The 23338-nt window shown below is 40.4% G+C and overlaps 1 protein-coding gene across 25 annotated transcripts in view; it reads right to left on the bottom strand.

Annotated features, from left to right (window-relative positions):
- The window catches only part of NRXN3 (neurexin 3), a 1774064-nt gene that overhangs the window by 1076481 nt on the left and 674245 nt on the right, over positions 1-23338 (bottom strand). For 21 of the 25 annotated variants that reach the window (XM_070469697.1, XM_070469702.1, XM_070469686.1 and 18 more), the window contains 2 exons: positions 9351-9554; positions 3295-3321 (listed from right to left, as the gene is read on the bottom strand). In XM_070469697.1, coding sequence (XP_070325798.1) covers positions 3295-3321; positions 9351-9554 — 231 coding nt within the window. The remainder of the gene's footprint in view (positions 1-3294; positions 3322-9350; positions 9555-23338) is intronic. The other 4 variants (XM_070469690.1, XM_070469692.1, XM_070469696.1 and 1 more) reach the window with 1 other exon arrangement.

The raw sequence follows: 23338 nt of genomic DNA, 5'->3' as shown, positions 1-23338 counted from the left end.
ACAATAAAAATTATATGTCTTTGAATTCTTATCCTTTTTCTTAAAACATAAAAGATTTACATATTAAATAAGGTTCATGTTTATTTTCATTCTTCTGCATCATTTCACTTTGCTTTCAAGTATTTATTCCAAATCAACAATTAAAATTAACTTCAAGAAAATGCATTGAATTTACATTATAATGCTACATCGTCCTGGGTACATATCTACCCATCTTAGTATGAAAGATCTTAGATTAGTTTGAAGAACTTGTGTGTGTGTTTCTATTCAGCCTGGGTGTGAGGAGCGAACACTATGTGTTCTTTCTCTGATGCTTTTGTCAAAAGTAACCTCCTTAGTATGTTACAGATTTATCATGAGAATTCAAAATCAAATTTTCAAAATCCAGTCGTGCCTCTTTACCTAATATTGATTTAAACCAGTTTTACTGTTTCTATTCTGTGATCAAAGTTGGAACCACATTTTTCTCTGTGTGCATTTCCTCTCAATGCTGGTTTTAGTGGCTCTGAATAGAAAATCTTTTATCAGGTTTAGGAAATCTGCTGACATCTGTAGAATACTCATCATCTTCCCAGGAAAAAGAACCCAGGAACTTGTCTTGTGATGACTCTCCATGGCTAAATAGATGGAATATATGGAATTAAATGTAAGATAAAACTTGACTAGAACACAAAAAGCAGGCCCTGATATCCTGATCAAAGTGCTCCCTCAGCTCTCTGCTCTGCAAACAAGTCTCTGAAGCCAGAAGATGCCAGCTTCAACTTTGGATGAGGTTTTCTACCTTCATGCTCAGCTTTCATTTTAGTTCCTTCTGGAAACTAATGCAAAATGAAAAGACAAAAATTTCCATAGCTACACTGTATTATTTAAGAAGTCCAAACACAAAGGACTACATGTTATATGATTCAATTTATATAAAATGTCCAGGAAAGACAGAATTCTAGAGCCAAAATCAGATCAAGAGCTGTGTAGGACTACGGGAATGCACAAGGATTAACTGCAAAAGGACATAAGAGAAATTTGGGGAGTGCTGGAAATGTTCTAAGGATATGACTATGGTGATATTTGGACAACCCTAGAAATTCAATTTAAAAAATCGCTGAATTGCAGGCTTATAATGGATGAATTTTGTGGTATAGAAATTATATCTCAAGAAAGCTACTTAAAGAAAGAGAAAATGCCAGTCTTTGGAGAAAATGGATGTTTCAATTAGACTTGTAATGATCTAAATATCATGAGAAATTTCTGGCTAATTAGAAATGTTTAAACACAGCAAAATAGGACATTGCTTAAATTAACTGAAAGTGATGCCAAGACAAACAGAAAGCACTCTACTTTAAGAAGTTGTTGTTTATATTGATCTTTTTTTTAACATTTCTTTTTGTTGTTCATTTGTATAGAACATTTGTCTCTAAGAAATGGACTTGGGCTTTATTAGTTGGTCATCTTAATAGTGTATCTCTGAAGAAAGAAGGTTAAACCAGTTAACACCTTTAAATTTTTTTAAAGGATGAGATAAACAAGTAAATGAAATGTAAATGATTACTTCCTTTTTTTGAGTTTATTCCTACAGAAACAAACTAGCAAGGAAAGAAGCAAAAAATGAGGAGATAATACTGAGAATTATATGTGCTTGATGCTTCATCGAGTTGGTGATGTCAGGTCAGCATCACCGACTCAATGGACATGAGTTTGAGCAAGCTCCAGGAGATGGTGATGGACAGGGAAGCCTGGTGTGCTGCAGTCCATGGGGTCACAAAGAGTCGGACACGACTGAGTGACTGAACTGAGATGCTTCATCAATCCAAATTTGCCTTCCTGCTTCACACGGAGACTGTATTTCTCAGCTTCCTTTGAGTTTAAGATGGAACTACATCTCACAAAATATGAACAGAAGGAATGTATGGCATTTTTAACTCCAATAATTAGGCCACCTGATGCGAAGAGCTGACTCATTTGAAAAGACCCTAATGCTGGGAAAGATTGAGGGCAGGAGGAGAAGGGGATGACAGAGGATGAGATAGTTGGATGGCATCACTGACTCAATGGACATGGGTTTGGGTGAACTCCAGGAGTTTGCGATGGACAGGGAGGCCTGGCGTGCTGTGGTTCATGGGGTCACAAAGAGTCAGACAAGACTGAGCGACTGTACTGAACTGAACCACCCAAGCTCTCTCTCTCTCTTCCCTGTGGGTACAACTGGAAGTAAAGAAATAACTCCAGATTGTTGAACCCAAGTCATGAAAGAATCTTAGATGCCTGAATTATTTCTTTGAAGAGAACTGACCAGGAGAGCTGCTCAACTGGCATTAAACTTTGACCAAACGAGAATGAAATCTTTTCTGTTGAGCCATTGAAATGTTGGGACTGCCTGTTGTAGCTAATTGCCCTAACCGATTACCCAAGTTGCTTAATTGTTACTTAATTGCATTACCTATATAACATGCTGTAGGACTCAAAAGTATATTTCTTACTTTCTTCCTCTTATCATCTGGTCCTATTCTTTCCTTCACATCCATCTTTCCTCTTTCTCCTCCTATTCTCCTACTTCATGACTCAAGTTAATGTGCATTTCTCAGACGAAGGAAGAAATGTGTGAGTAGTATTCAGCCTGTTCCTCATTAAGATCCTTCTTCAAGAGGAGGAATGTTTAAATAGGATAAGGTAAAAATAATAATCTGCCATTCTTTATTCAGAAGAACTAGAATACATCTCAAGTCTTTGGTTAAAATGAAGGCATCTCAAGTCTTTGGTTAAAATGTTGCATTATTATCAAAAGCAACGCTGTGCCCACCCTCCTACAAAAAACAAAACAAAACAAAATGTTCAACCCTATAGCAATAAATGCCAGGAAAGAAATGTCAGAGTTGGCAGCCACCTTGTGGGTCATGAACCTTGCTTTCATGTTCTGAAGCTTTCAGTAGTGGAGAAGTGCGTTGCGGTTGCTCTAACACGTTTTGTCTAGCCCTGAGAGTTATTTTCCCAAAACAACAAATTACCATTTCAATTCATTTTCAAGGTATTTCATTAGCCAGGTGCCCTTTCCTCCTTTTCTGCATATAGAACCAATGCAAGGAAAGAAGAGAGGACCTGCCTTGATCCAGAAACCACATCTTGGGCCACACTTAGCCCAAACCATCACCCCAGCCCTTCAGCGTGTCAACCCCAATTCCCCCCAACTCCATAGTCAAAAAAATAAAATAATTCAAATGAAAAACAGCTCATAAAACAGTAAATAAAATAAAGTCAGTTTTCTTTTTTAAAGAACAAAATGAAACTTGAGGGAAAACTTACTGGAGTTACAGTTTATCCTGATACAGTCTAGATGGGGAAAAATAAATGAAAGATGAAATTGCATCCTTCAAGGTAACAGCTGCAGACATCCAAAAACAATCAGTCCACCCTTCCGGGGACAGACACACGCAAGAAATGTGGCCATTTTATATATATATATATACAGTAGGCACAAGTTTAAAGGTGGGTGTATATGTACAGTATATTGTTTCGTAAAGTCAGATACATATATATATACACACACACACATATATATACACATATGTATAGAGATATATACTGGTATACATATATATCCACGATAGACACCAAGTATGCTTCTTTTTTTTTCCTTCAAAAATCCTGTTCATTATTATTAAAGTATTTCAAACCCAGACTTTGAAATATTAATTTTGTTAAACCTGGAAAATACTGCAAAAATTTCCCCACCAAATGCAGGTTATATTTTGTTTCCCTCTATAATTGGTCTTTCTTGAAATTGCTCTTTAAAAGTAGCAAAAATACAATTTTTGCTTTAATATTCCAAAGATAATATCATCAGTCTGACGTAGTGTATCATTTTTTAAAATTTTGTTTCTCAGGGCAGTATTTAACCCTTTCTCTTTTTCTGAAACCAAACTCCCTCCACCCTCTTTAAGTCAGGCCCCAAATGCGATAGAAATCCACATAGGCAGACTTGCCTTTGCCATCTGGTCAGGAAAGGGTTAACACCACCTGGTCATTTCCTGTCATAAAATGGCCACTTGCAAACAGCTAACCGCACAAACACCCATCCCAGATTTTAGAGAGGCGGGGCCGGGTGCTGGGTACAAGGAGTTGTATGACGTCAGCCCAATTGACTGGGGTCTCTGCTGTGGTTTCAAAGGCCCCCAGACCAGCCCTTCATGGAGCCCATCTCCGTCTTCCTGCCTGAATACTCAGACTGAATCAAGCGCCCACAGCATTCGAGGAGAAGGCGAGTTGGGTGCATGGGGAGGTGGTCCTGGGCACCTTTGACATCCGACCTATCCCATCCTGTGACCCTGCATCTTGGAGAGAGAAAATCCCTTTAAAAAAAAAAAGTAGGGGGGAAATGGAATAAAAAGATGGCTATTTTTTTTCCAGTTCTGGTCACCAGAAAAGGTATTTGGGGCCAGAGGTCAGAGCATCTATCCTTTTATTAGTATCTGTTTGGAGTCATGGACACACAGCACAGAAGGTTGAGCGCAGAGTTAACGGGCAGGTGATTGGGCAGAATGGTCAGAGACGTGTCTCAGGTCCATTGTTAGCAGGCTGCCCACCTGAACCTAAGTTTGTTTTTTTAACGATGATCAGAAATCACATATGAATGCGTTTCAAGCTAGATATTAAAATGTAAAAGGAAAATAATCAAGGAAAGAGAGAAAATTACAGGGAAAAAAAATACAGCTAGAATCTGTGCTCTTCTTCTAGCTAAAGTTAACCCAGTAGTTTTGGAGGGATTACGGGAAGATAATGCCACCTTTTAAACGTCCCAAAGTAAATCACTTTAAGCAAGTCAGTGTGAAAGAAACCAGTGGCCAGTGATGGGGCAGAATAAAACTATGTGAGTCCAGAGAGGAGCAATTTATAACACCCAAGCATCCTGAGGAAGGTGGGGGTGGGAAGCTAATTTGTTCCCCAGAACATCTCTTGAGAAAAATCTGGGTTTGGTTTCATGCGGTTAGGTTTGTCATGTGTCGTCAACCGCAACAGAAAAGTGGGAGCAAACAGCCCTGGAGCATCTGGTACGATCACCTTCAGAGGAGGCCATGCCCCTGGTGGGGACCGGGGAGGGGAGGGTGGAGGCAGGAAGAAGCGAGGTCTCAGCTGCCGGAGAAACGCCCTTCCCTCATGGATTCAAGAAAGAGGGGAAGCAGGTGTGTGGGCATGCTTCAGAGAAGGAAAGAGGGAACCTAAAGCAACAAACCCAAGAACCTTAAATAAGAAGTGGCTTTCTGCTTGGGTTTCTGTGCCGCTGAGGATCTCATCTCTGTCAAGGACCTGATCTAGGCAGAGATGCTGGGTCGGGCTTGTCTTTCTGGGTTCATCCACATGGTCCCACAAACTGAATGGTGTCTTTAAATCAGTGTGAGGACTTGGAGCTTTCAAGACAGCAAACAGCTGGGTGTGTTCAGTTGAGAAGTGGAGAATGATCTGTTACCTTACTTGAAGCATACGCTTGGGAAGAAAAATCTACCCCAGTCCCCTGTTCATAGGGTCTGAGAGGGTGGTCTTGCTAGTGAGGATGCACTTTTCAATGAAAAATGAATCAGAACTGTCCTGGAAAGGCAATCTCCCTTAGAGCTCCAGTAACAGCTGAAGTTCTCTCTCTGCCTGAGCCTTGGCATGGATTTGAGGGATGTGGATGTGTGTGTATGCTGTTCATTCTGTTTTGGTTTTGTTTGTTTGCTTGTTTGTTTCATTTTAGTTAAAAAGGAGAAGTGTTATTTTCTATATTGATGAGCTTTGGTTTGAGCAAGGAAGAGATGAATGTTTCTAGGAGCTGTGGGCCTTCAGTGATGGATACAGTAGACAGTAGTATTTTCTCTGCTTGGGTAACAGAAAACCCGTGATGCCTGAGTAGTTTAGAAACACGGGTAGTCCCACCTCTGTGACCTACTTTCCCTGCTTCCAACGAGACAGAACATCTGGAGAATCTGAAAGCAATTAACCAAGCTGCATGACACTGCCTACAAGCCCCCGCCACTGAAGAAGGGCGGCCTGCATCTTGCTGAGGATTCTACAGGCCCGTGAATGAGGCTGCACCAATGCTGACGGACTTTTTGGCTCCACTCAAACCAAGCAGTAAGGCAAAAGATGCCTTCTGTGCATGTGTAAAAGGTGACCATCATGAAAGCTGTCAGAAGTCATTAAGTCCGTCACATCATCGATCCACAGTATTGATCTCTGGAGGTAACGGATAACCCAGGATGATCGAGTGGTTTAGAAACAGGGGTGGTCCCACCTCTGTGACCTATTTTCTTTGTTTCATGTCTATCAAGCAATCATAAAAACATTTAACTGATTGATCTCACAAACTTACTGTGGGATTAAAATAAGGTTTTTAAATATTTAAAAATACTATAATATTAAAATTGTGATTATAGCTTTTAATACTAAGAGGTCAAAATCTGATTGGTCAATAGTCAACCTCACAGCTTTAAAAAGCATGCTATGTTTAGCTGGACACTGTCCATGCCTGCTATTGCCACAGCTGGCCATCTTCAAAAAGCAAGACCCTTGGAAAAGTCTAGTCTCCTTGACATTTAGAAGATATATTACAGCAGGAAAATACAGACATGTATATCATGAGCTTACATGTGTGAACAATTTGAAATAAATGGGAATATCATTAGCACCTGTGCTAGAAAAGAGACATAACTTAAATGGAGGGAGGGATCATCTAAAATTAGTGATGGAAATTTTGTACATAAATGTACATGCTCTTTGGAGATGTTTGCTATTATAATCAAAAAAGGGTAAACAAATCAATGACTGGGAGAAAGAAAGCATTTATGAAGGGGTGGGTATACCCTGGGCAGAGAGGGGAACAGAACCTTCAAACAAAGCATGAGTATGCAGTGTGTACGTACACTTCAAGTAATTTAAGTTTAGTTTCCATGTTATGGTTGAAAGAAAGCTATGTAATTCAAACTAGTAATTGTGGTGAACCATACCCTTCAGAGAAAACATCACCACTGTTACTAGGGAAGCACAGTGCATTCCAGGGTAGACTCGCTCTGTTTTGCCTACGATGCCTCAACCCAGAAGGAGTTACACTGGCCATGTGCAGAAAGGAGCCAGGAGGCTAGAGCAGAGTCTTTTAAAAATGTACATCCCCCAGATTTTCATGAAAGTTTAAAATGGAAAAATAATGCTTCTCGTAATACATCTGAAATCTATGACTCCGTGTGTGTGTGTGTGTGTGTGTGTGAGTGTGAGTGAAAGGGAGAGAGAGACAGACAGGGAGAGAAAGAGAAACTGCTCATCTTTCTGAATCATCCCCTTTTATCTCCCTCCACTTCCATTTTTCCTCCTAAGATGTGAGACCTGTCACAGTTGGCCGTTTAATCTTACAAAACAACATCTAAAATGGAAAAAAAAAAAAAGAGTTATCTACTTAAACCCAATGTGCATTTCCCTAGAACCCCAAAGGGCTGAATATTTATGTCTCTGGCTCTCTCTTACCTTAAATAGATGGTTAAAAATTGATGCTAAATCCTCTTTTCTGGGAGCTAAGTAGGAGGCCATATTTGTTTTCGTTTTGGTTTGGGAAGGGGTTGTTCTTGGTTTTACTTTCTTCTGCTGCTTTCCAGAGAAACTGACAGCTGGCCACTGGGGGTTGGTTTTCAGGTGTGCACTCCGGTTGGGTGGTTTCAGGTGGGGAGGATGGAGCAGGGAGGGGCAGGTGGAGGGGACAGGGGAATGCCGGCCCCCGGAGGCTGCTCAGTACACCCTGTTCTCAAGGCTGTTTGCTATGCGGGCCGCAGGCTTGGGGCCTTTGAAGGGTTGAATACCATCTTTTGATTTACCATGGCTGATGGTGGGAAGGACTGGAAACTCAAGAACACTCACAAAGATCCAGCAAAAGAGAAAAAAACAAAACCCAAAATAACCAAACACACATGTACACAAAGGAAAAACCAGGAGACACTCTGACAACAGAAATCAAATGTGGTTGGAAAAGAAAAAGGGCATAGTATTGTAAAAGCTGCAAACAGGAAAAAAAAGAAGAGACACAACTAAACAAGCCACTGCTCAAAACAGTCTTCTATGTCCTAGAGATTTTTAGGATTGTAGAATAGGGACTTCTCAAGTGTAACCAGTTGACCTGACAGCAGATAAGACTGGTATGGATTTCCCACCTTCCCAGCAGGCCATCTAGGATTCTGGACCATGTTGTATCTGGTACATGTGTCCATCATGTCATCCCCACGCCTCTGACAAGCCATCCCACTGACATCTTTAGGAAGGAGTTGTGTATCTAAACATATTCAACATCCTCAAACCAATCATAGGCTTCGAAAGTTTGAACTAGGCTGTGTCAACACAAGGCACTGACTTTCTATTGAGTAGAATCAACAGAAATAGAGGTTGTTTTTTTTTTCCTTCCAAAAACCAAGAGGTCCCCACTTTCCACAGCATATTGATTAGAATTCAGTCAAGGTCACTAGCCCAAAAGAATGTGAGGCCATAAAAAGAGGAATTCCCAAAGTATTATCGTAAGTAATTACAGTAGAAGAAGAGGTCCTTTCTCAATAAAGTTACAAGTTGAAACAGCCAATTTTTCAACATGAAGGAAAACTGATATGTATTATATGAGAATAGAGTAACTGGTAATAATGTGACTTAATCATCTTTATAAAAAGGGCTGCTGAATGAGGATAGGAATGTCAGGACAGAAGAACGAGATACATATCAGGAGCCACTCTGCCCTTCAATGTGTCAGACTCTAAACTCAGAGAATTTTCCCCCAATGGGACCACAGAAACATGTGACTTGTCCTCCCTACTAGGAGAAAGTATAAGGAGACAGTAGTGTTGTCAAGGCCACTAGAATTTCCCACGCGATTGGTCCTTGTGGAGCTTCAAACAACGCATTTCTCATCCCACTCACATGGCTTTGTTCCCTCCAACAACACCCTCCCACTTTGCTTCCATCTCCTGCCCTGGCCCCGCTCTCCAACTTCGACTGTTTTGAGTGGTGACCGAGGAGCTGGACTTAATGAGAATGGGATTGATCAAAAGATGGACCAAAGTAGCGTGTTTTACACAAAGCTAAACGATTCCAAAAAACCAAGAAAGGAAACTTAGAAAACGAATCTTCTAGTAAAGAAATACCACCACTGTCAGAAACCAGAAATTGACATCAAAAACCTCATGCAGAAACAAGGAGGAGGTGTTTGTTGCTGTTGGTTTTTATCCTCGGTCTATTAAACAAGAGGTGAGCAGCTAACTTTCAGGAAACAAACAAAGAATTCAGTCAAACCAATGAAAATCGGAAAAGAAAGGGAAGACAAGCCCAAACAGAGTGGCAGAGGGTACTTCATACGATACCTAAGTTAACCATGAGCTTGACACGCCCCCCATCCAGCTCCAAACGCAGGGTGTCGGCAGAGTCCCTGGAGGTGGTGGCCATCAGCAGCCCGTAAGCTCGCTGGGACATGAAGCGGAAGGACACGTCCTCTGCCTCCGTGTGCATGACCACGGGCATGATGATCTTCATGTACATGCTGCCGTCATAGCTCAGGATGGACGCCTCTGCAGAGGAGAAAGGAAGAGATGGTTAGGTGGAAGCATGTCAGTGTCTGCCCTCGCCTCCAGGGTAAGCAGAGTGGAATAGAGATGCGCCAAATTTGTAGACAGGTGGCTTGTGTTTGGGAGCTTCCCTGGTAGCTCAGCTGCGAAAGAATCTGCCTGTAGTGCAGGAGATCCAGGTTCGATCCCTGGGTCAGGAAGATCCCCTGGAGAAGAGACTGGCAACCCACCCCAGTATCCTTGCCTGGAAAATCCCATGGACAGAGGAGCCTGGTGGGCTGCAGTCCATGGGTCTTCAAAGAGGTGGGCACGACTGAGCAACTAACACGTGGGCTTGCATTTGCTCAATCTCCATTGCCACTTTTAAGCTAGACACAGGCCCCGTAAATGCTGAGGGTCTATTTCCTCTTTTGCAGAGGACATCTGGTGGCCTTGGTCCCTGCTCTACCATGCTCACCGACTTGCCAATGGCATCGAATGAAATAATGGATGTGAAGTCATTCTGCAGAAGTGAAAATGTCCAAGTGGTAGTAATTGTAATTCTGGGCCACCATGGTGGCCCAGATGGTGAAGTGTCTGCCGGCAATGAGGGAGACCCGGGTTCGATCTCTGGGTTGGGAAGATCCCCTGGAGAAGGAAATAGCAACCCACTCCAGGATTCTTGCCTGGAAAACCCCAAGGACAGAGGAGCCTGGCGGGGGCTACAGTCCATGGGGTTGCAGAGTCAGACACAACTGAGCGATGTCACTTTCTTCCTTACACTGTAGATATGACAAAGTCAAGTGAGACACTAAACAAAACTTGAGTCCGGTGAGTACTTCCTGAAGAACCTGAGAGAAGGACCAGTTTAGAATCACCGCAGCAAATAAATACATACTTGCCGAGTGGTGCTGGAAGAGCAAAGAACAGCAGCATAACCAGGCTTCAGAGCACCCCTAGTGGCCAGGCCATGTGAGAGTCTGCTTGGCCCATTCAAAGAAGATTGATGAGAGCCAGGGCTAGAACAACAGTAAAAGCTAAGGACAGCTTTGAAAACCAGCCATTCTATTTTTATTCCAACAATACCTTTATAAGAAAAGGAGCGGCTCACCTTTTTGCCAATCCAAACAAATACTTTGGTTATGAGCTTTCCAGCCCCTCCAATATGTTATCTCACTTAATGCCACAAGGTGGGTCTATTATTCCTACTTTCAAACAGAAAACCACAGCTCATGGTGGGGAGTGGGTATTATCATCCCAAAGTCACATAGTCTGGATTTTAATCCAGTATATCCAATAGCAAGTCCAGGGCCTGTTCTGTAGCATCACGTCATTCAAAACGTACATTTGTTGAATCATTCATTGAGCAAATATTTTGGGGGAAACACAGGACAAGAGCATCACTCACTTTCCTATGAAGCCAATCATCATGGAGCTCAGTTCCTGGCATTGACGAGGTCCTTATTAAATACTTGCTGTTGCTAGATACTTGCTACTTTCCTATACACACTGTCCCCTTCAGAAGGAAATGGTAACCCACTCTGGTATTCTTGCCTGGAAAAATCCCATGAACAGAGGAGCTTGGCAGTCTACAGTCCACGGGGTCGCAAGAGAGTCAGACACGACTGAGCACACATGCACTGTGGAGAGTACAAAAGGTGAAGCGAACAAGATCCCTGTCTTGAAGGCAGAATCAGTGCATAAATAACCTTACTAGAATTTAAAATGGCTAAATGACCCAGCAAAGGTGTATCAATAAAGCCAGGGGCATTCAGAAGACAGAGACTATAGCATGCAGGTGAGTAGAGTACATGGGGTAGTCTGAAACTGGTCTTGGTAGTTGGGTGGAGTTTTTAATGAAAAGTGATGGCATCAGATTTGATAGGTAGACAAAACAGTATCTCCATATATAAAAAATGAAGAAATAGGGGAATGCCCAGATAATAGCAAACTTTAACAGAAGCATCAAGCATATTTTGAGAATAGTTACACAAAGATGCTTTGACATTATAATGAAATCAACAGATTTGGGTAGATATTGAGAAGTAAATGAATGATTAACAAAGAGATAAACATCTTCTGTCTTCCTGTATAAAAGGAACATGAACAGATTGGAGAGACTGGGCAGACGATGTGGAAGGTTCTCAAAATAGTCTGTGTCATCATCGTACCCCCAACCTTACTTACACAACATACAAAAGGTACATGAAAAACAGTATAAATACACCTGTCATCCCTAGGAATCAACCATCACCCAGGTAAAAACCATGACATGCTAATAGTTGTATATCACAATTTGCAAACTCTAAGGGTCACAAATAAAGGTGGGACAGTAACAGACACCATCAAAATGGAAACATATTTTGAAGATCTGCTCTTAGATGAGAAGCATAACCTAAATATAACACATGCTCCAGATGCGAGAGAAACTTCTATCTCCTGAAAGAGCAGAATCAAAAGATCAATAATGATCACTAAAATTTACTGAGCACTTAAAACCATTTGCCTGCGCTTTCTAAGACTTCACATGCATTAAGATGGCATTTAATCCTCACAAGCACATCATGAAGAAGACACTATTATTATAGTTTATAGATACCAGGTCGCACATCTAACAAAAGGCAAAGCTAGAAGCTAAATGCAGGCAGTCTGATTCAGACAGCTATATACTTGATGATTCTGCCACATTTTGAGAGTTATACCCGAAGCACACCCATGTTTCTTAGCACCCAAAGTACATCTGCAATGCTCCATAGCAGTGTGTGGTATTCTTGTGTATGTGTACATATATAAGTACATGTGTGCACAGACACATACATACATGTCATTATTCAAAGTTGTATTTTATGACCATACAGAATTACATAAACAGAAATTTCTGTTTGTTTTTAGAGACGTTCACTGAAACCTAGTATATTTTTCCATCCATCCATCCATCCATCAGTGCAGCATGTGGAATCTCAATTCCCCGCCAGAGATCAAACCCGTGCCCCCTGTGGCGGAAAAGCAGAGTCTTAACCCCTGGACTGCCAGGGAAGTTCAACGATACAAATTTCTAAATGATATCTTGTTACACATTACTATGCACAATGCTCTGTGTGTTTATGATTATGAAAACCATTAGTTACTACTATGACTTTCTATTATAGATACCTACACTCAAGCACACTCCTTTTTAAAAGATGTGAAGGCATTTGGTGAGCCATTAAATGGTTGTTTGGATGCATTCAACTTAAATAATTCCAAAATTAATGGCCAACTTTTTCCCTCTAGATATATGTAGTGAGAGAATATGCATCTTTATGTCAATATTGGTAGTGTCAGAGAATAAATAGAAGGTGAGTATGTAGTTAAGCATCTAATAGTACAAAATGAAGTATGGATCTCAGTGTATACCTTTGTGTGTATCTTGGTGAGTGTGTTCTATTATTAACATAGTATTTTTCAGGGGAAGGTGATGAAGCAGAAAATTTAATATAGAAATCAGCTGAAAATAAATTTGCTTCAGGATTCATATTAACTTGCTTAAAATATTTCAAATAAAAGGGGTACCATGAATGGAATACTAATTTGAGGGAAAATGAGTCTAAAGAAAATGTTATTTGATCTAAAGTCTATCAGATGATTGAGTACTGAAAGACTTCATCATGAAATGCTGAGATAACAATACTTATACAGTTCTCCTATTTTGTCCCTCTTTTTCGCTTTTATAACTTCCTTTTAAGTGAATATTTAACATATTATGTTAATGTCTTTGATGATTCTTAACTATATAATCGGGCTTCCCAGTTGGCCCAGTGGTAAGGATTCTGTCTACCAACTCAGGAGATGTGGGTTCTATCCTTGGGTCAGGAAGATCCCCTGGAGGAGGAAATGTCAACCCACTCCAGTATTCTGGCCTGGGAAATCCAATGAACAGAAGAGCCTGGAGGGCTACAGTCCATGGGGTTGCAAAAGAGTCAGACTTGACTTAGTGTCAGACTTGACTAAGTCAACCTTAGCAACAACAACTATAATTAACTAACCAAAAGCTTCTTTCCTAGTGGTTGGTCTAGGGCTTACAACATGTATCTTAGTTTATGAGAATCTACTTCCCATTTATATGAACTTAATTCTAGTAAGACATGGAAATTTTACATGCTGTCATCTCTTCCTCCTTTTTGTGTTATTATTGTCATTCATGTGATGTCTATATGTGTTTCAAACTAAAAAATACATTGTTATAGTTATTGCTTTATAAGAACTTCTGTCTTTTTACGAAGTGAAGCAAGGAGATCTCAGATATATTTATAGAGATTTTTAAAGCTAAGCTTATTTACCATCTCTGTCTCTCTCTCTCTTCTTGTGGATTCAAATGACACCATCTGGTCTCATTCCCTTTCTCCAGTATAGCTTCATTCATTTTTGTTTTATTGTCAAATATATTACAATTCTATATGTTATAGACCCAACAATACAATTTTATAGATTATTTTATGTAACTGCCTTTTAAATCAGTTAAAAGAAAAAAGAAAAAGAAATGCTTAATTATACTTTTCATCACTACCTACACAGTTACCTTTATTGGAACTCTTTTTTTTTCTATGAAGATTCAAATTACTGTCTGCTGCCACTTTCTTTCCATTTATAGAACTTCTTTTAGTATGTCTTACATGGCAAGTATGCTAGCAATGAAGTCTCTGTTTTTTGTTTACCTGGATACATCTTTATTTCACTTTCACTTTTGAAAGTTAGATTTTTTTTTTTTTACTATAGAATTCCTGGTTGTTGATATATGTCTTTCGGCACTTTTAATGCCAATGCACTGTCTTTGGCCTCCATCGCTTCTGAACAGACATCAGCTGTCATTCTCACTGTGATCCCTCGTATATGACAACTTGCTGTTTCAAGATTTTCTTTTTGGATTTCAACATGTCTATCATAATGAGTATGGATATTAACGAATTTCTTTGCATTGATCCTATTTGAGGCTCACCAATGTGTAAATTAGTGTTTTTCCTCAAATTTGGGAAATTTTGATTCATCAATTCTCTAGATATTTTTTTTCTTATTCTCCCTCTCACTTTTCTAGGACTGCCATCACACATATGTTGGTACACTTAATGATGTCCCATATCTATCTGATGCTCTTTTTCTTCGCTTATTTTCTTTCTTCTGTTTAGACTTTATAATCTCAATTGATTTATCTCCAAGTTTGCAGACTCTTTCTTCTGCTAACTCAGACTTATTGTTGAGTCCCTGACTGACTTTTTCATTCGGGTTACTGTACTTTTAGACAGTTGGAAAGTACATATAGATAGGCGGGGAGGGAGAGAAACAATCTCCAAATGAGGGAAAATTTGGAGTTGGAAAATTTATAAATATATATATATAACTTTAATCTCTTTATTAACATTATCTATCTGATAAGTCATTGTCATCTTATTTTGCTTTAAATCTTGCACAGGTTCCCTTAACTTCCCAAATTCCCCTTGGACATATTTATAATAGCTTTGGTATAGTTTGTCTGCTAAGCACAACATCTGAGCAGTTTCTATTGCCTGTTATGTATCCCTGTGTGTGGGTCACACTTTCCCTTTCCTTTGTATGTTTTATGATTTTCTGTTGAAAACTGGACATTGTACATAACAGACTAGCAAGTCTGGATACTACTCTCCCCCCCTCCCCACCAGGGTTACTTCCTTCTCTTTGTTCATTAGTTTATTTGTTTAATGACTTGTGTGTGTTAGTCGCTCAGTCCTCATGCATTGCAGCCCTCCAGGCTCCTTTGTCCGTGGGATTTTCTAGGCAAGAATACTGGAGTGGGTTGCCATTTCCATTTCCAGAGGAATCTTCTCAACCCAGGGATTGAACCCGGGTCACCTGCATTGCAGGCAGATTCTCTACCATCTGAGCCACTGGCTAAACTAATTCTGTGACATATTTTCCCAGCAGTGTGAAGATTCTGATGTCCTTGTTCAGATTTTTTTTTCCTTTTTTATTTTTTAGCCTGTCTTCCTAGGTGTTTTTCTTGGGTCAGTGTAAGCCACTTACTACTCAACTATTATACTTAAGCCCCCCTGGTCAGTTATTTTTTATCCATCATCTGTTGGGTTTGTGTGACTTGGAGGCTGATTTCACAGCTCAGGAAGTTTAAGACTTTGTCTCAAGTTCAGCCAGGGACTAGCACTTGGAAGCTGCCCCTCCTGTCAGTCTTGGGAAGATGCACCTTCCTCCAGCCCACCCCACCAAGGATAAATGTGGTTTTACCTTTAAGCCTAGTTCCCAAAGAGTTTCCCCTGATGATAAACGTGGCTTACCATTCAGTCAGTTGAGAAGCTGTACTTAAGCCCCTTGAGCCAATAGGCTTTTCCGTTTACTGATGGAGGTATATGTACTTTAGGAATACTTTCAAGTCTTTCCCATCTCCTCCTCTAAACGTGCAAACGTGCACAACCACCCAGACCCTCGTGGCTTTCTCTGTCCCTGATTATCTGCTAAACGTCTGGCTGGTCTGCCATTTCACTCATCGCTACTAGTATCATAGATCTATCTGCCCTTTCAGAATTGCTAGTGACCAAGATCACCATTATTTTCAAAAGTCCTTTACCCAGGAACTTCTCTAAGCCTTGTTCTAAACAGTCAGGTGAATAACATAATCAACACACATCTCAGTGTTAAATGCACTGTATCTGATTTTCTTAGATGCCATCATACTATTTTTTGTTTTTTTTTTTTCATTTATTTTTATTAGTTGGAGGCTAATTACAATATTGTAGTGGTTTTTGCCATACATTGACATAAATCAGCTATGGATTTACATGTGTTCCCCATCCTGATCCCTCCCTCCCACCTCCCTCCCCATCCCATCCCTCTGGGTCTTCCCAATGTACCAGCCCTGAGCACTTGTCTCATGCATCCAACCTGAGCTGGTGATCTGTTTCACACTTGATAATATACATGTTTCAATGCTATTTTTGAAGTTTAGAGTTAGTTCTTTACATTAAGAACAAAATTTTGGTTTGAAATTTAGGTAATCTCTCTGTTGAAGGACCCTGTTTTTCTATTTCAGAGATTCATTTATCTTGTCTGTCCTCCATATCTCTTAGTTTCTTTATGATACATTTAATCTCTTTGACTTTTCATCAGCACTCACTGTGATGATCTGAAGCTTTTCCTTCTGTCAATACATCAATATTTAGCCATGTATCCTCTGCCCTCATGTTTTTACTAATCATTTCGATTAAGTTATGTGATCACATTTGTTTTTCAGATATGCCATGTAAAATCCCCCTTTTCCATTCACTCTGTGTTTTTCATTTTCTTCAAATTCTCAAGTTGTTGTTCAGTTACCCATTCATGTCTGACTCTTTGCGACCCCATGGACTGCAGCACGGCAAGCCTCCCTCTCCCTCACCAACTCCCAAAGTTTTCCCAAGTCCATGTCCATTGCATCAGTGATGCCATCCAGCCATCTCATTCTCTGATGCCCTCATCTCCTTCTTCCCTCAATCTTTCCCAGCATCAGGGACATTTCCAATGAGTCAGCTGTTTGCATCAGATGACCAAAATACTGGAGTTTCAGCTTCAGCATCAGTCCTTCCAACTGAGCATTCAGGATTGATTTCCCTTAAGATTGACTGGTTTGATCTCCTTGCTGTCCAAGGGACTCTCAGGAGTCTTATCCAACACCACAGTTCAAAGGCATCAGTTCTTCGGCGCTCTGCCTTCTTTATGGTCCAGCTCCCACAATTGTACGTGACCACTGAGATAACCATAGACTTGATTATACAGACCTTTGTTGGCAGAGTAATGTCTCTGCTTTTCAACACACTTTCTAGGTTTATCATAGCCAAGAAGCAAATGTCTTCTGATTTCATGGATGCAGTCACCACTTGTAGTGATTTTGGAGCCCAAGAAGAGGAAATCTGTCACTACTTCCACCTTTCCCCCCTCTATTTGCCATGAAGTTGTGGGGCCGGATGCCATGATCTTAGTTTTTTTTTAATATTTAGTTTTAAGCCAGCTCTTTCACTCTCCTCCTTCACCCTCATCAAGAGGCTCTTTAGTTCCTCTTCGCTTTCTGCCTTTAGAGTTGTAGCACCCACATACATGAGGTTCTTCCTGTTTCTCCCACCTATCTTGATTCCAGCTTTTAACTCATCCAGTGGGGCATTTCTTAGCATGTGCTCAACAAATAGATTAAACAAACAGGGTGACAGCAGACAGCCCTGTTGACTCCTTTCTCAATCTTGAACCTAGCAGGACAGCCCTGTTGTACTCCTTTCTCAATCTTGAACCTATCAGTTGTTCCATACAGGCTCTGCTGCTGCTAAGTCACTTCAGTCGTGTCCAACTCTGTGCAATGCTATGGAGAGCAGCCCACCAGGCTCCTCTGTCCATGGGATACTCTAGGCAAGAATACAGGGTTCTAACTGTTGCTTTTTGACCCACATACAGAAGACAGGTAAGATGGTCTGGAATTCCCATCTCTTTAAGATTTTTCCACAGTTTATTAAGATCCACACAGTCAAAGGCTTTGGCATAGTCGATGAAACAGAGGTAGATGTTTTTCTGGAATTTCCTATCTTTCTCTATGATCCAGAGAATGTTGGTAATTTGATCTCTGGTTCCTCTTCCTTTTCTAAACCCAGCTTGGACAGCTGAAGTTCTTGGTTCGCATAATACTGAAACCTAGGATGCAAGACTTTAAGCATGACCTTACTAGTATGGAAGATGAATTCTTACAGGATTAATTAAATTTTCTGACTGTATTCTGCAGTGCAAATGAACTACAGAGTATACAGCCTCTGAGAAATTTTTCTGCCCTTGGGTTTGTTTCCTTCTAGATCAAATTCCTTCCATTTTTTAAGCTATATCTATTTTTAAAAATCTTATTTGCTGCTGTTTTATCGTTGCACTGTCTTTATCATTGTCCTTCTCGCTCATACTCTGGTGGCTCTGTCCAGAGTTTCTAGTTGTTCAGATATAGTTTCAGTAACTTACTGATCCTCAAAATCAAATACAATTTAATGGCTTCATAATTTTTAGTTCTATGTACTTTTTTCCTGTAGGCTGAGAAATGGCAATGTGGAAGGAAGTGGATGGGAGAAATGAAAGGCTCAGTCAAGACTGTGTGTAACCATCATTTAGCTTTCAGGGATGTTTATCATTTCTGAAGCCCTGTTAATGTCTTGAACCACCCACTTGACGAGTGCCTCCCAAGGCCAAGGTGGTGGGTGGTGGCGGGATGATACACTAGGACTCCTGATCCCTTCAGCCCTGCTGACTTCTCTCCTGATCCTCAGTCCTACTGTCTGTTTCTGCTACATGCATTTGCCTCCCACGGCCATTCCTATTATTCTTTAAAGGCAGGGCCAGATAAGAACATCTGCTCAGTCTATTTCCTTCCATTTAAAGGCATTTTAGAAAGACTTCTCAAATATAAATATACACACACATATATATATACACACATATATATATAAACATATATATATACACACACACATACACACACACATATTTTATGATCTAGACAGTACTGTACCTGAGGGCCATAGGTAGGCTTGGCAGCCTTATCATGTTTGACCATTTCTCTTGACTTGGCTTCAGAATCATTTCTCTTGCTCCTATTGTTTTAGATTTATGACACTGAGTTGTGCTTCTTTCGTTACCTGGGGCTAATGATTGTTTGGCTAGTATACTCTTTCCTGTTTAACTTGAAAGAGGGAGTTTCTGGGAGGCAGCTTTCCTCTACCATCCTCTGAGAGCTTTCGCAAAATCAAATCATTACATCTAACATCAAAGAAACAGAATCAAAATAATCAAAGCAGCATTCTTTAATCTTATTACAAGTATATCTTGTTTTATTGTGATGAGGTCTTAAGAAGCAAAGTGAAAACTATAGAGAAAATGAACTGTAGGAAGTGAATGGTACAGAAGTTCTTCTTGCTTACACATACTAGGAAGTGACACCACTTATATTTCCTATAGTCTTAAAGGAGAAAACCAAACCGGTAGGCACAGATAGGGAAGAGATAAAAACAAAAGTACTAGATAGCACAATAGACGTGATGCCACAGACAGACACATGGGGCCCCTCGACACCAATACAATCCTATGAATAATTAGCAAAATATGCTTTCATGTAGCCAACTTCCCAGGACTCACTTTGCACTTAGCATATCAAGCAGACTTCCTAGTACTACCCACTGGCCCTTAAGCCGTCTACTGTAGAGAGAAAGTACGTTCATGGTCAGCCTTGTAAGCAAAGTGCCAATAAACAATCACCTTCCCCATCAGGTTCTCTTCTCATACCTTGAAGACCTCCTCCTGCTCACTCCTGCCACGAATGGCCTCATACACGCCCCAAGTACGTTTTATTCTAACAAAGCTTCCAAAATACACAGATTGCTTCCTCTTTAACCAAACTGGGCCGATCTTAAACAGTGTGCAAATCTATGCGGGAATGCCTGCCAGGTTCTAATTCTGTACTTTGCAGCAGCAGGAGCAACATAAATCCCTAGCTCTGAGCAGACCCAACAGTAGCCAATAGTTCCAGGGAATCATAACATTTATGGGGTGATCTCCTCCCTCTGGTGGACAAGGCTGAGAAGAACTAACTTTTCACGTTCTCGATATCATGCTGCCATTACAGACAGTCCCATTGCCTTCCCATCCCCAAGCAATTTAAAGCACCCTAAGCCATGACAGAAATTTTGATGGATGTTTTCTACTTTAAGAAAAGCAAGCAGGTATATTTGCATATTTTTAGTATTCAAACATAAAAAAAGAAATCCTGGTTTGTAGGATGCATAATGTCAAGAAAATGTTCATTTACTCAGAGAATTCATGTAGCTTTATCTTAAAATTTCCCACTGAATTCCAAATGTGACTTAATTTATCAAAATTAAACATAACACAATTCTTCAAAAGAACTATATCCACTGCTTGCAGTAATATTCGCTCATTCATTCAATGATTAATATCTAATGTGTGCCAGATAGTATGCTAAAATAGGGGTGATAGGAGCACAAATAACAAGGTTGTTTCTGAGTTATAGACACAAATAAGTAGACTGTCATACTACAGAATAAAAAAACCTAATGTTCATAACAGCACTATTTACAATAACCCAGACATGGAAGCAACCTAAATATCCATCAACAGATGAATGGATAAAGAAGATATGGTACATATATACAATGGAATATTACTCGGCCATAAAGAGGAACAAAACTTGGTAATCTGTAGAGACACAGATGGACTTAGAGACCTCCATACAGAGTGAAGTAAGACAGAAAGGGAAAAGCAAATATCTTATACCAATGCATACATGTGGAATTTGGAAAAAATTCTACAGATGATCTTATTTGCAAAGCAGAAATAGAGATACACATAGAGAACAAATATATGGATACCAAGAGGTAAAGGGGAGGTAGTGGGAGGAACTGGGAGACTAGGATTGACTCATACACACTACTGATACTATGTATAAAATAGATAACTAATGAGAACATTCTGTATAGCACAGGTACCTCTCTCTCTCTCTCTCTCTATATATATATATATATATATATATATATGGCCAATCCATTCTGTTGAGCGGTAGAAACTAACACAACATTGTAAAGTGACTATACTCCAAATCAACACAACATAGTAAAGCAATTATTCTCCAATTAAAAAATAAACCATTTCTTTTAGAGATTTACATTTTAAGGTAAAGATAAAAAAATTAATCTAAAAGGAAAAAAAAATGAACAGAATGCCGTGGGAATTTACCACTTGTATCTACACCTTCACCTAGCATCTTTAGGAAGGGGGTATATCACTTAGGTTTCAAGAATGAGAAAGAGTGAACCACAAAGAGAGGAATTAGAAGGCATTCCAGCTGAGGGAACATACGTACAGGTGCAAAGCAGATAAAAGGCCTGTAATGAAATCATACATTAAACACAGTGCTTGACACAGCATCTGGTAAATGGTAATTATAATGTAGCAAACTCAAGAGTCAGGAGGAATTCAACATGCCTCAAGTAGAACAGGCTTTCTCAACACTGATAATACTGAACGAGATGTTGCGAAAGTTGGCCTGTGCATTGTCGGATGCTTAACAGCAGCCCTGGCCTCCACCCCCTAGATGCTCGTAGCAGTCTGTTTAGTCAAGACAAACCAAAGTATCTCCAGACATTGTCAAAAGCTTCTTGGAGAAAACATCGGCACCGCCCCCGGGCCTCCACCCAATGAGAAGCACATTAATTCCATATGGACTAGAGGATATGGATTGGAATGGTAAAGTTAAGACTGAAGGGAGATAGAGAGGGTCTATCATAACAGAGCTAACAACCACATTTATGAAGTTCGGATGTTAGCCAGCAGAGATGAGTTTTAAGATAGAAAGTGATCTGATAGGACTTGCTTTTTAGGCTAACTCTGGTGATGCAGGGAAGGCAGAATGGTGTGGTGAGAGACTAGATGCAATCTCACTTAATTTTCCTCCCGATACTACTGTCATTGCTTTATTTTGCAAGCATATGATGAAATTTCAAAACTCAGTGTTTATAAACGGTGGTGGTGAGTTTCTTAGAGTTGACCTGACTCTGAGTCAGTTCAACAAAGCTCTACTGTGCAGGCTTGTAATTGCACATATGCAATGATACCTGTGGGCTTCCCTAGTAGCTCAGTGGCAAAGAATCTGACCGCCAATGCACGCAGGAGACGCGGGTTCCATTCCGAGGTCAGGAAGATCCCCTGGAGGATGGAATGGCAACCCACTCCAGGATGCTTGTCTGGGAAATCCCACGGACAGCAGAGCCTGGTGGGCTACAGTCCACGGGGTCACAAAAGAGTCTGACACCACTTAGCGATGGAACAACAGCAATTACACCTACTCAAAATAGGTGTACAAAATTGCTCAGTGTGCTGTCACCATGAGCATGTAAGCCTGGAGTTAGAAAATCTGGGTAGAATCCTAAATCTGCAAGTTATTTTTTCTTTTCTTTAATTTTTTGGCTGCACTGGCATGTGGGACAATCTTAGCTCCCTGACCAGGGATCGAGACCAGGCCCCCCTGCATTAGAAGCACAGAGTCTTAACCACTGAACCACCAGGGAAGTCCTAGATCTGCAAGTTATTTCACAGTGAAACATTCTTGAGCTTCAGGTTCCCCATCTGTAACGTGTATAATAATAAAATGAATCAGTCAGGATACTAAGAGGAAATGGATGGCCCATTCAAATTAGGTCATTTGATGAAGGTTTAATAAAGGTATGAAGGTTTTACAAAAGCAGAGATAGGGAAGAATGAACCCTCCAGAGGTAATATGGTATTCAGGGCTATTAAAAGCAAACCCCAATTATTATTATTACTATCCTGAGGCCTGACAGAGCAAGGGGGAAGTCAGTTGCCAGAATCCTGATGTGAGAGGGGGACAGGGAGAGGACGAGGGTGCACTGAGTGCCTCACAAGACTGTGGACTTATATCAGGGTAATCACATCAGAGGGACAGAGACAAGAAATTAACTATTTGGATCCCATTCTCATCATTTCTTCCCATCTTTCCTGCCTGCTTTCCATTGGGCAAACAACTGGAATACAGATGGGTAAGGGAGGCTGTTAATGTTGTCCCTATAGGGTACCTTCCAGGGTACAAAGCCCAGTGGGAAAGTACAGTATGGACCCAGGGTTTCAAAGAAAACTACCCATCACAAAGGGGTGGCCAAGAGCATGACTACTAAGCGATCCAGACATCTAATATTAACAGGTCCTCAATGAATGTTACATGCATATGTGCATACACATGTGTTTTAATTTTCCTAATGTCT

Source organism: Odocoileus virginianus, chromosome 6 (genome assembly GCF_023699985.2).
Source record: "Odocoileus virginianus isolate 20LAN1187 ecotype Illinois chromosome 6, Ovbor_1.2, whole genome shotgun sequence".
Taxonomy (NCBI): Eukaryota; Metazoa; Chordata; class Mammalia; order Artiodactyla; family Cervidae; genus Odocoileus; species Odocoileus virginianus.
Note: the sequence above shows the minus strand (reverse complement) of the source record. Positions and strands in the feature narration are given on the sequence as shown.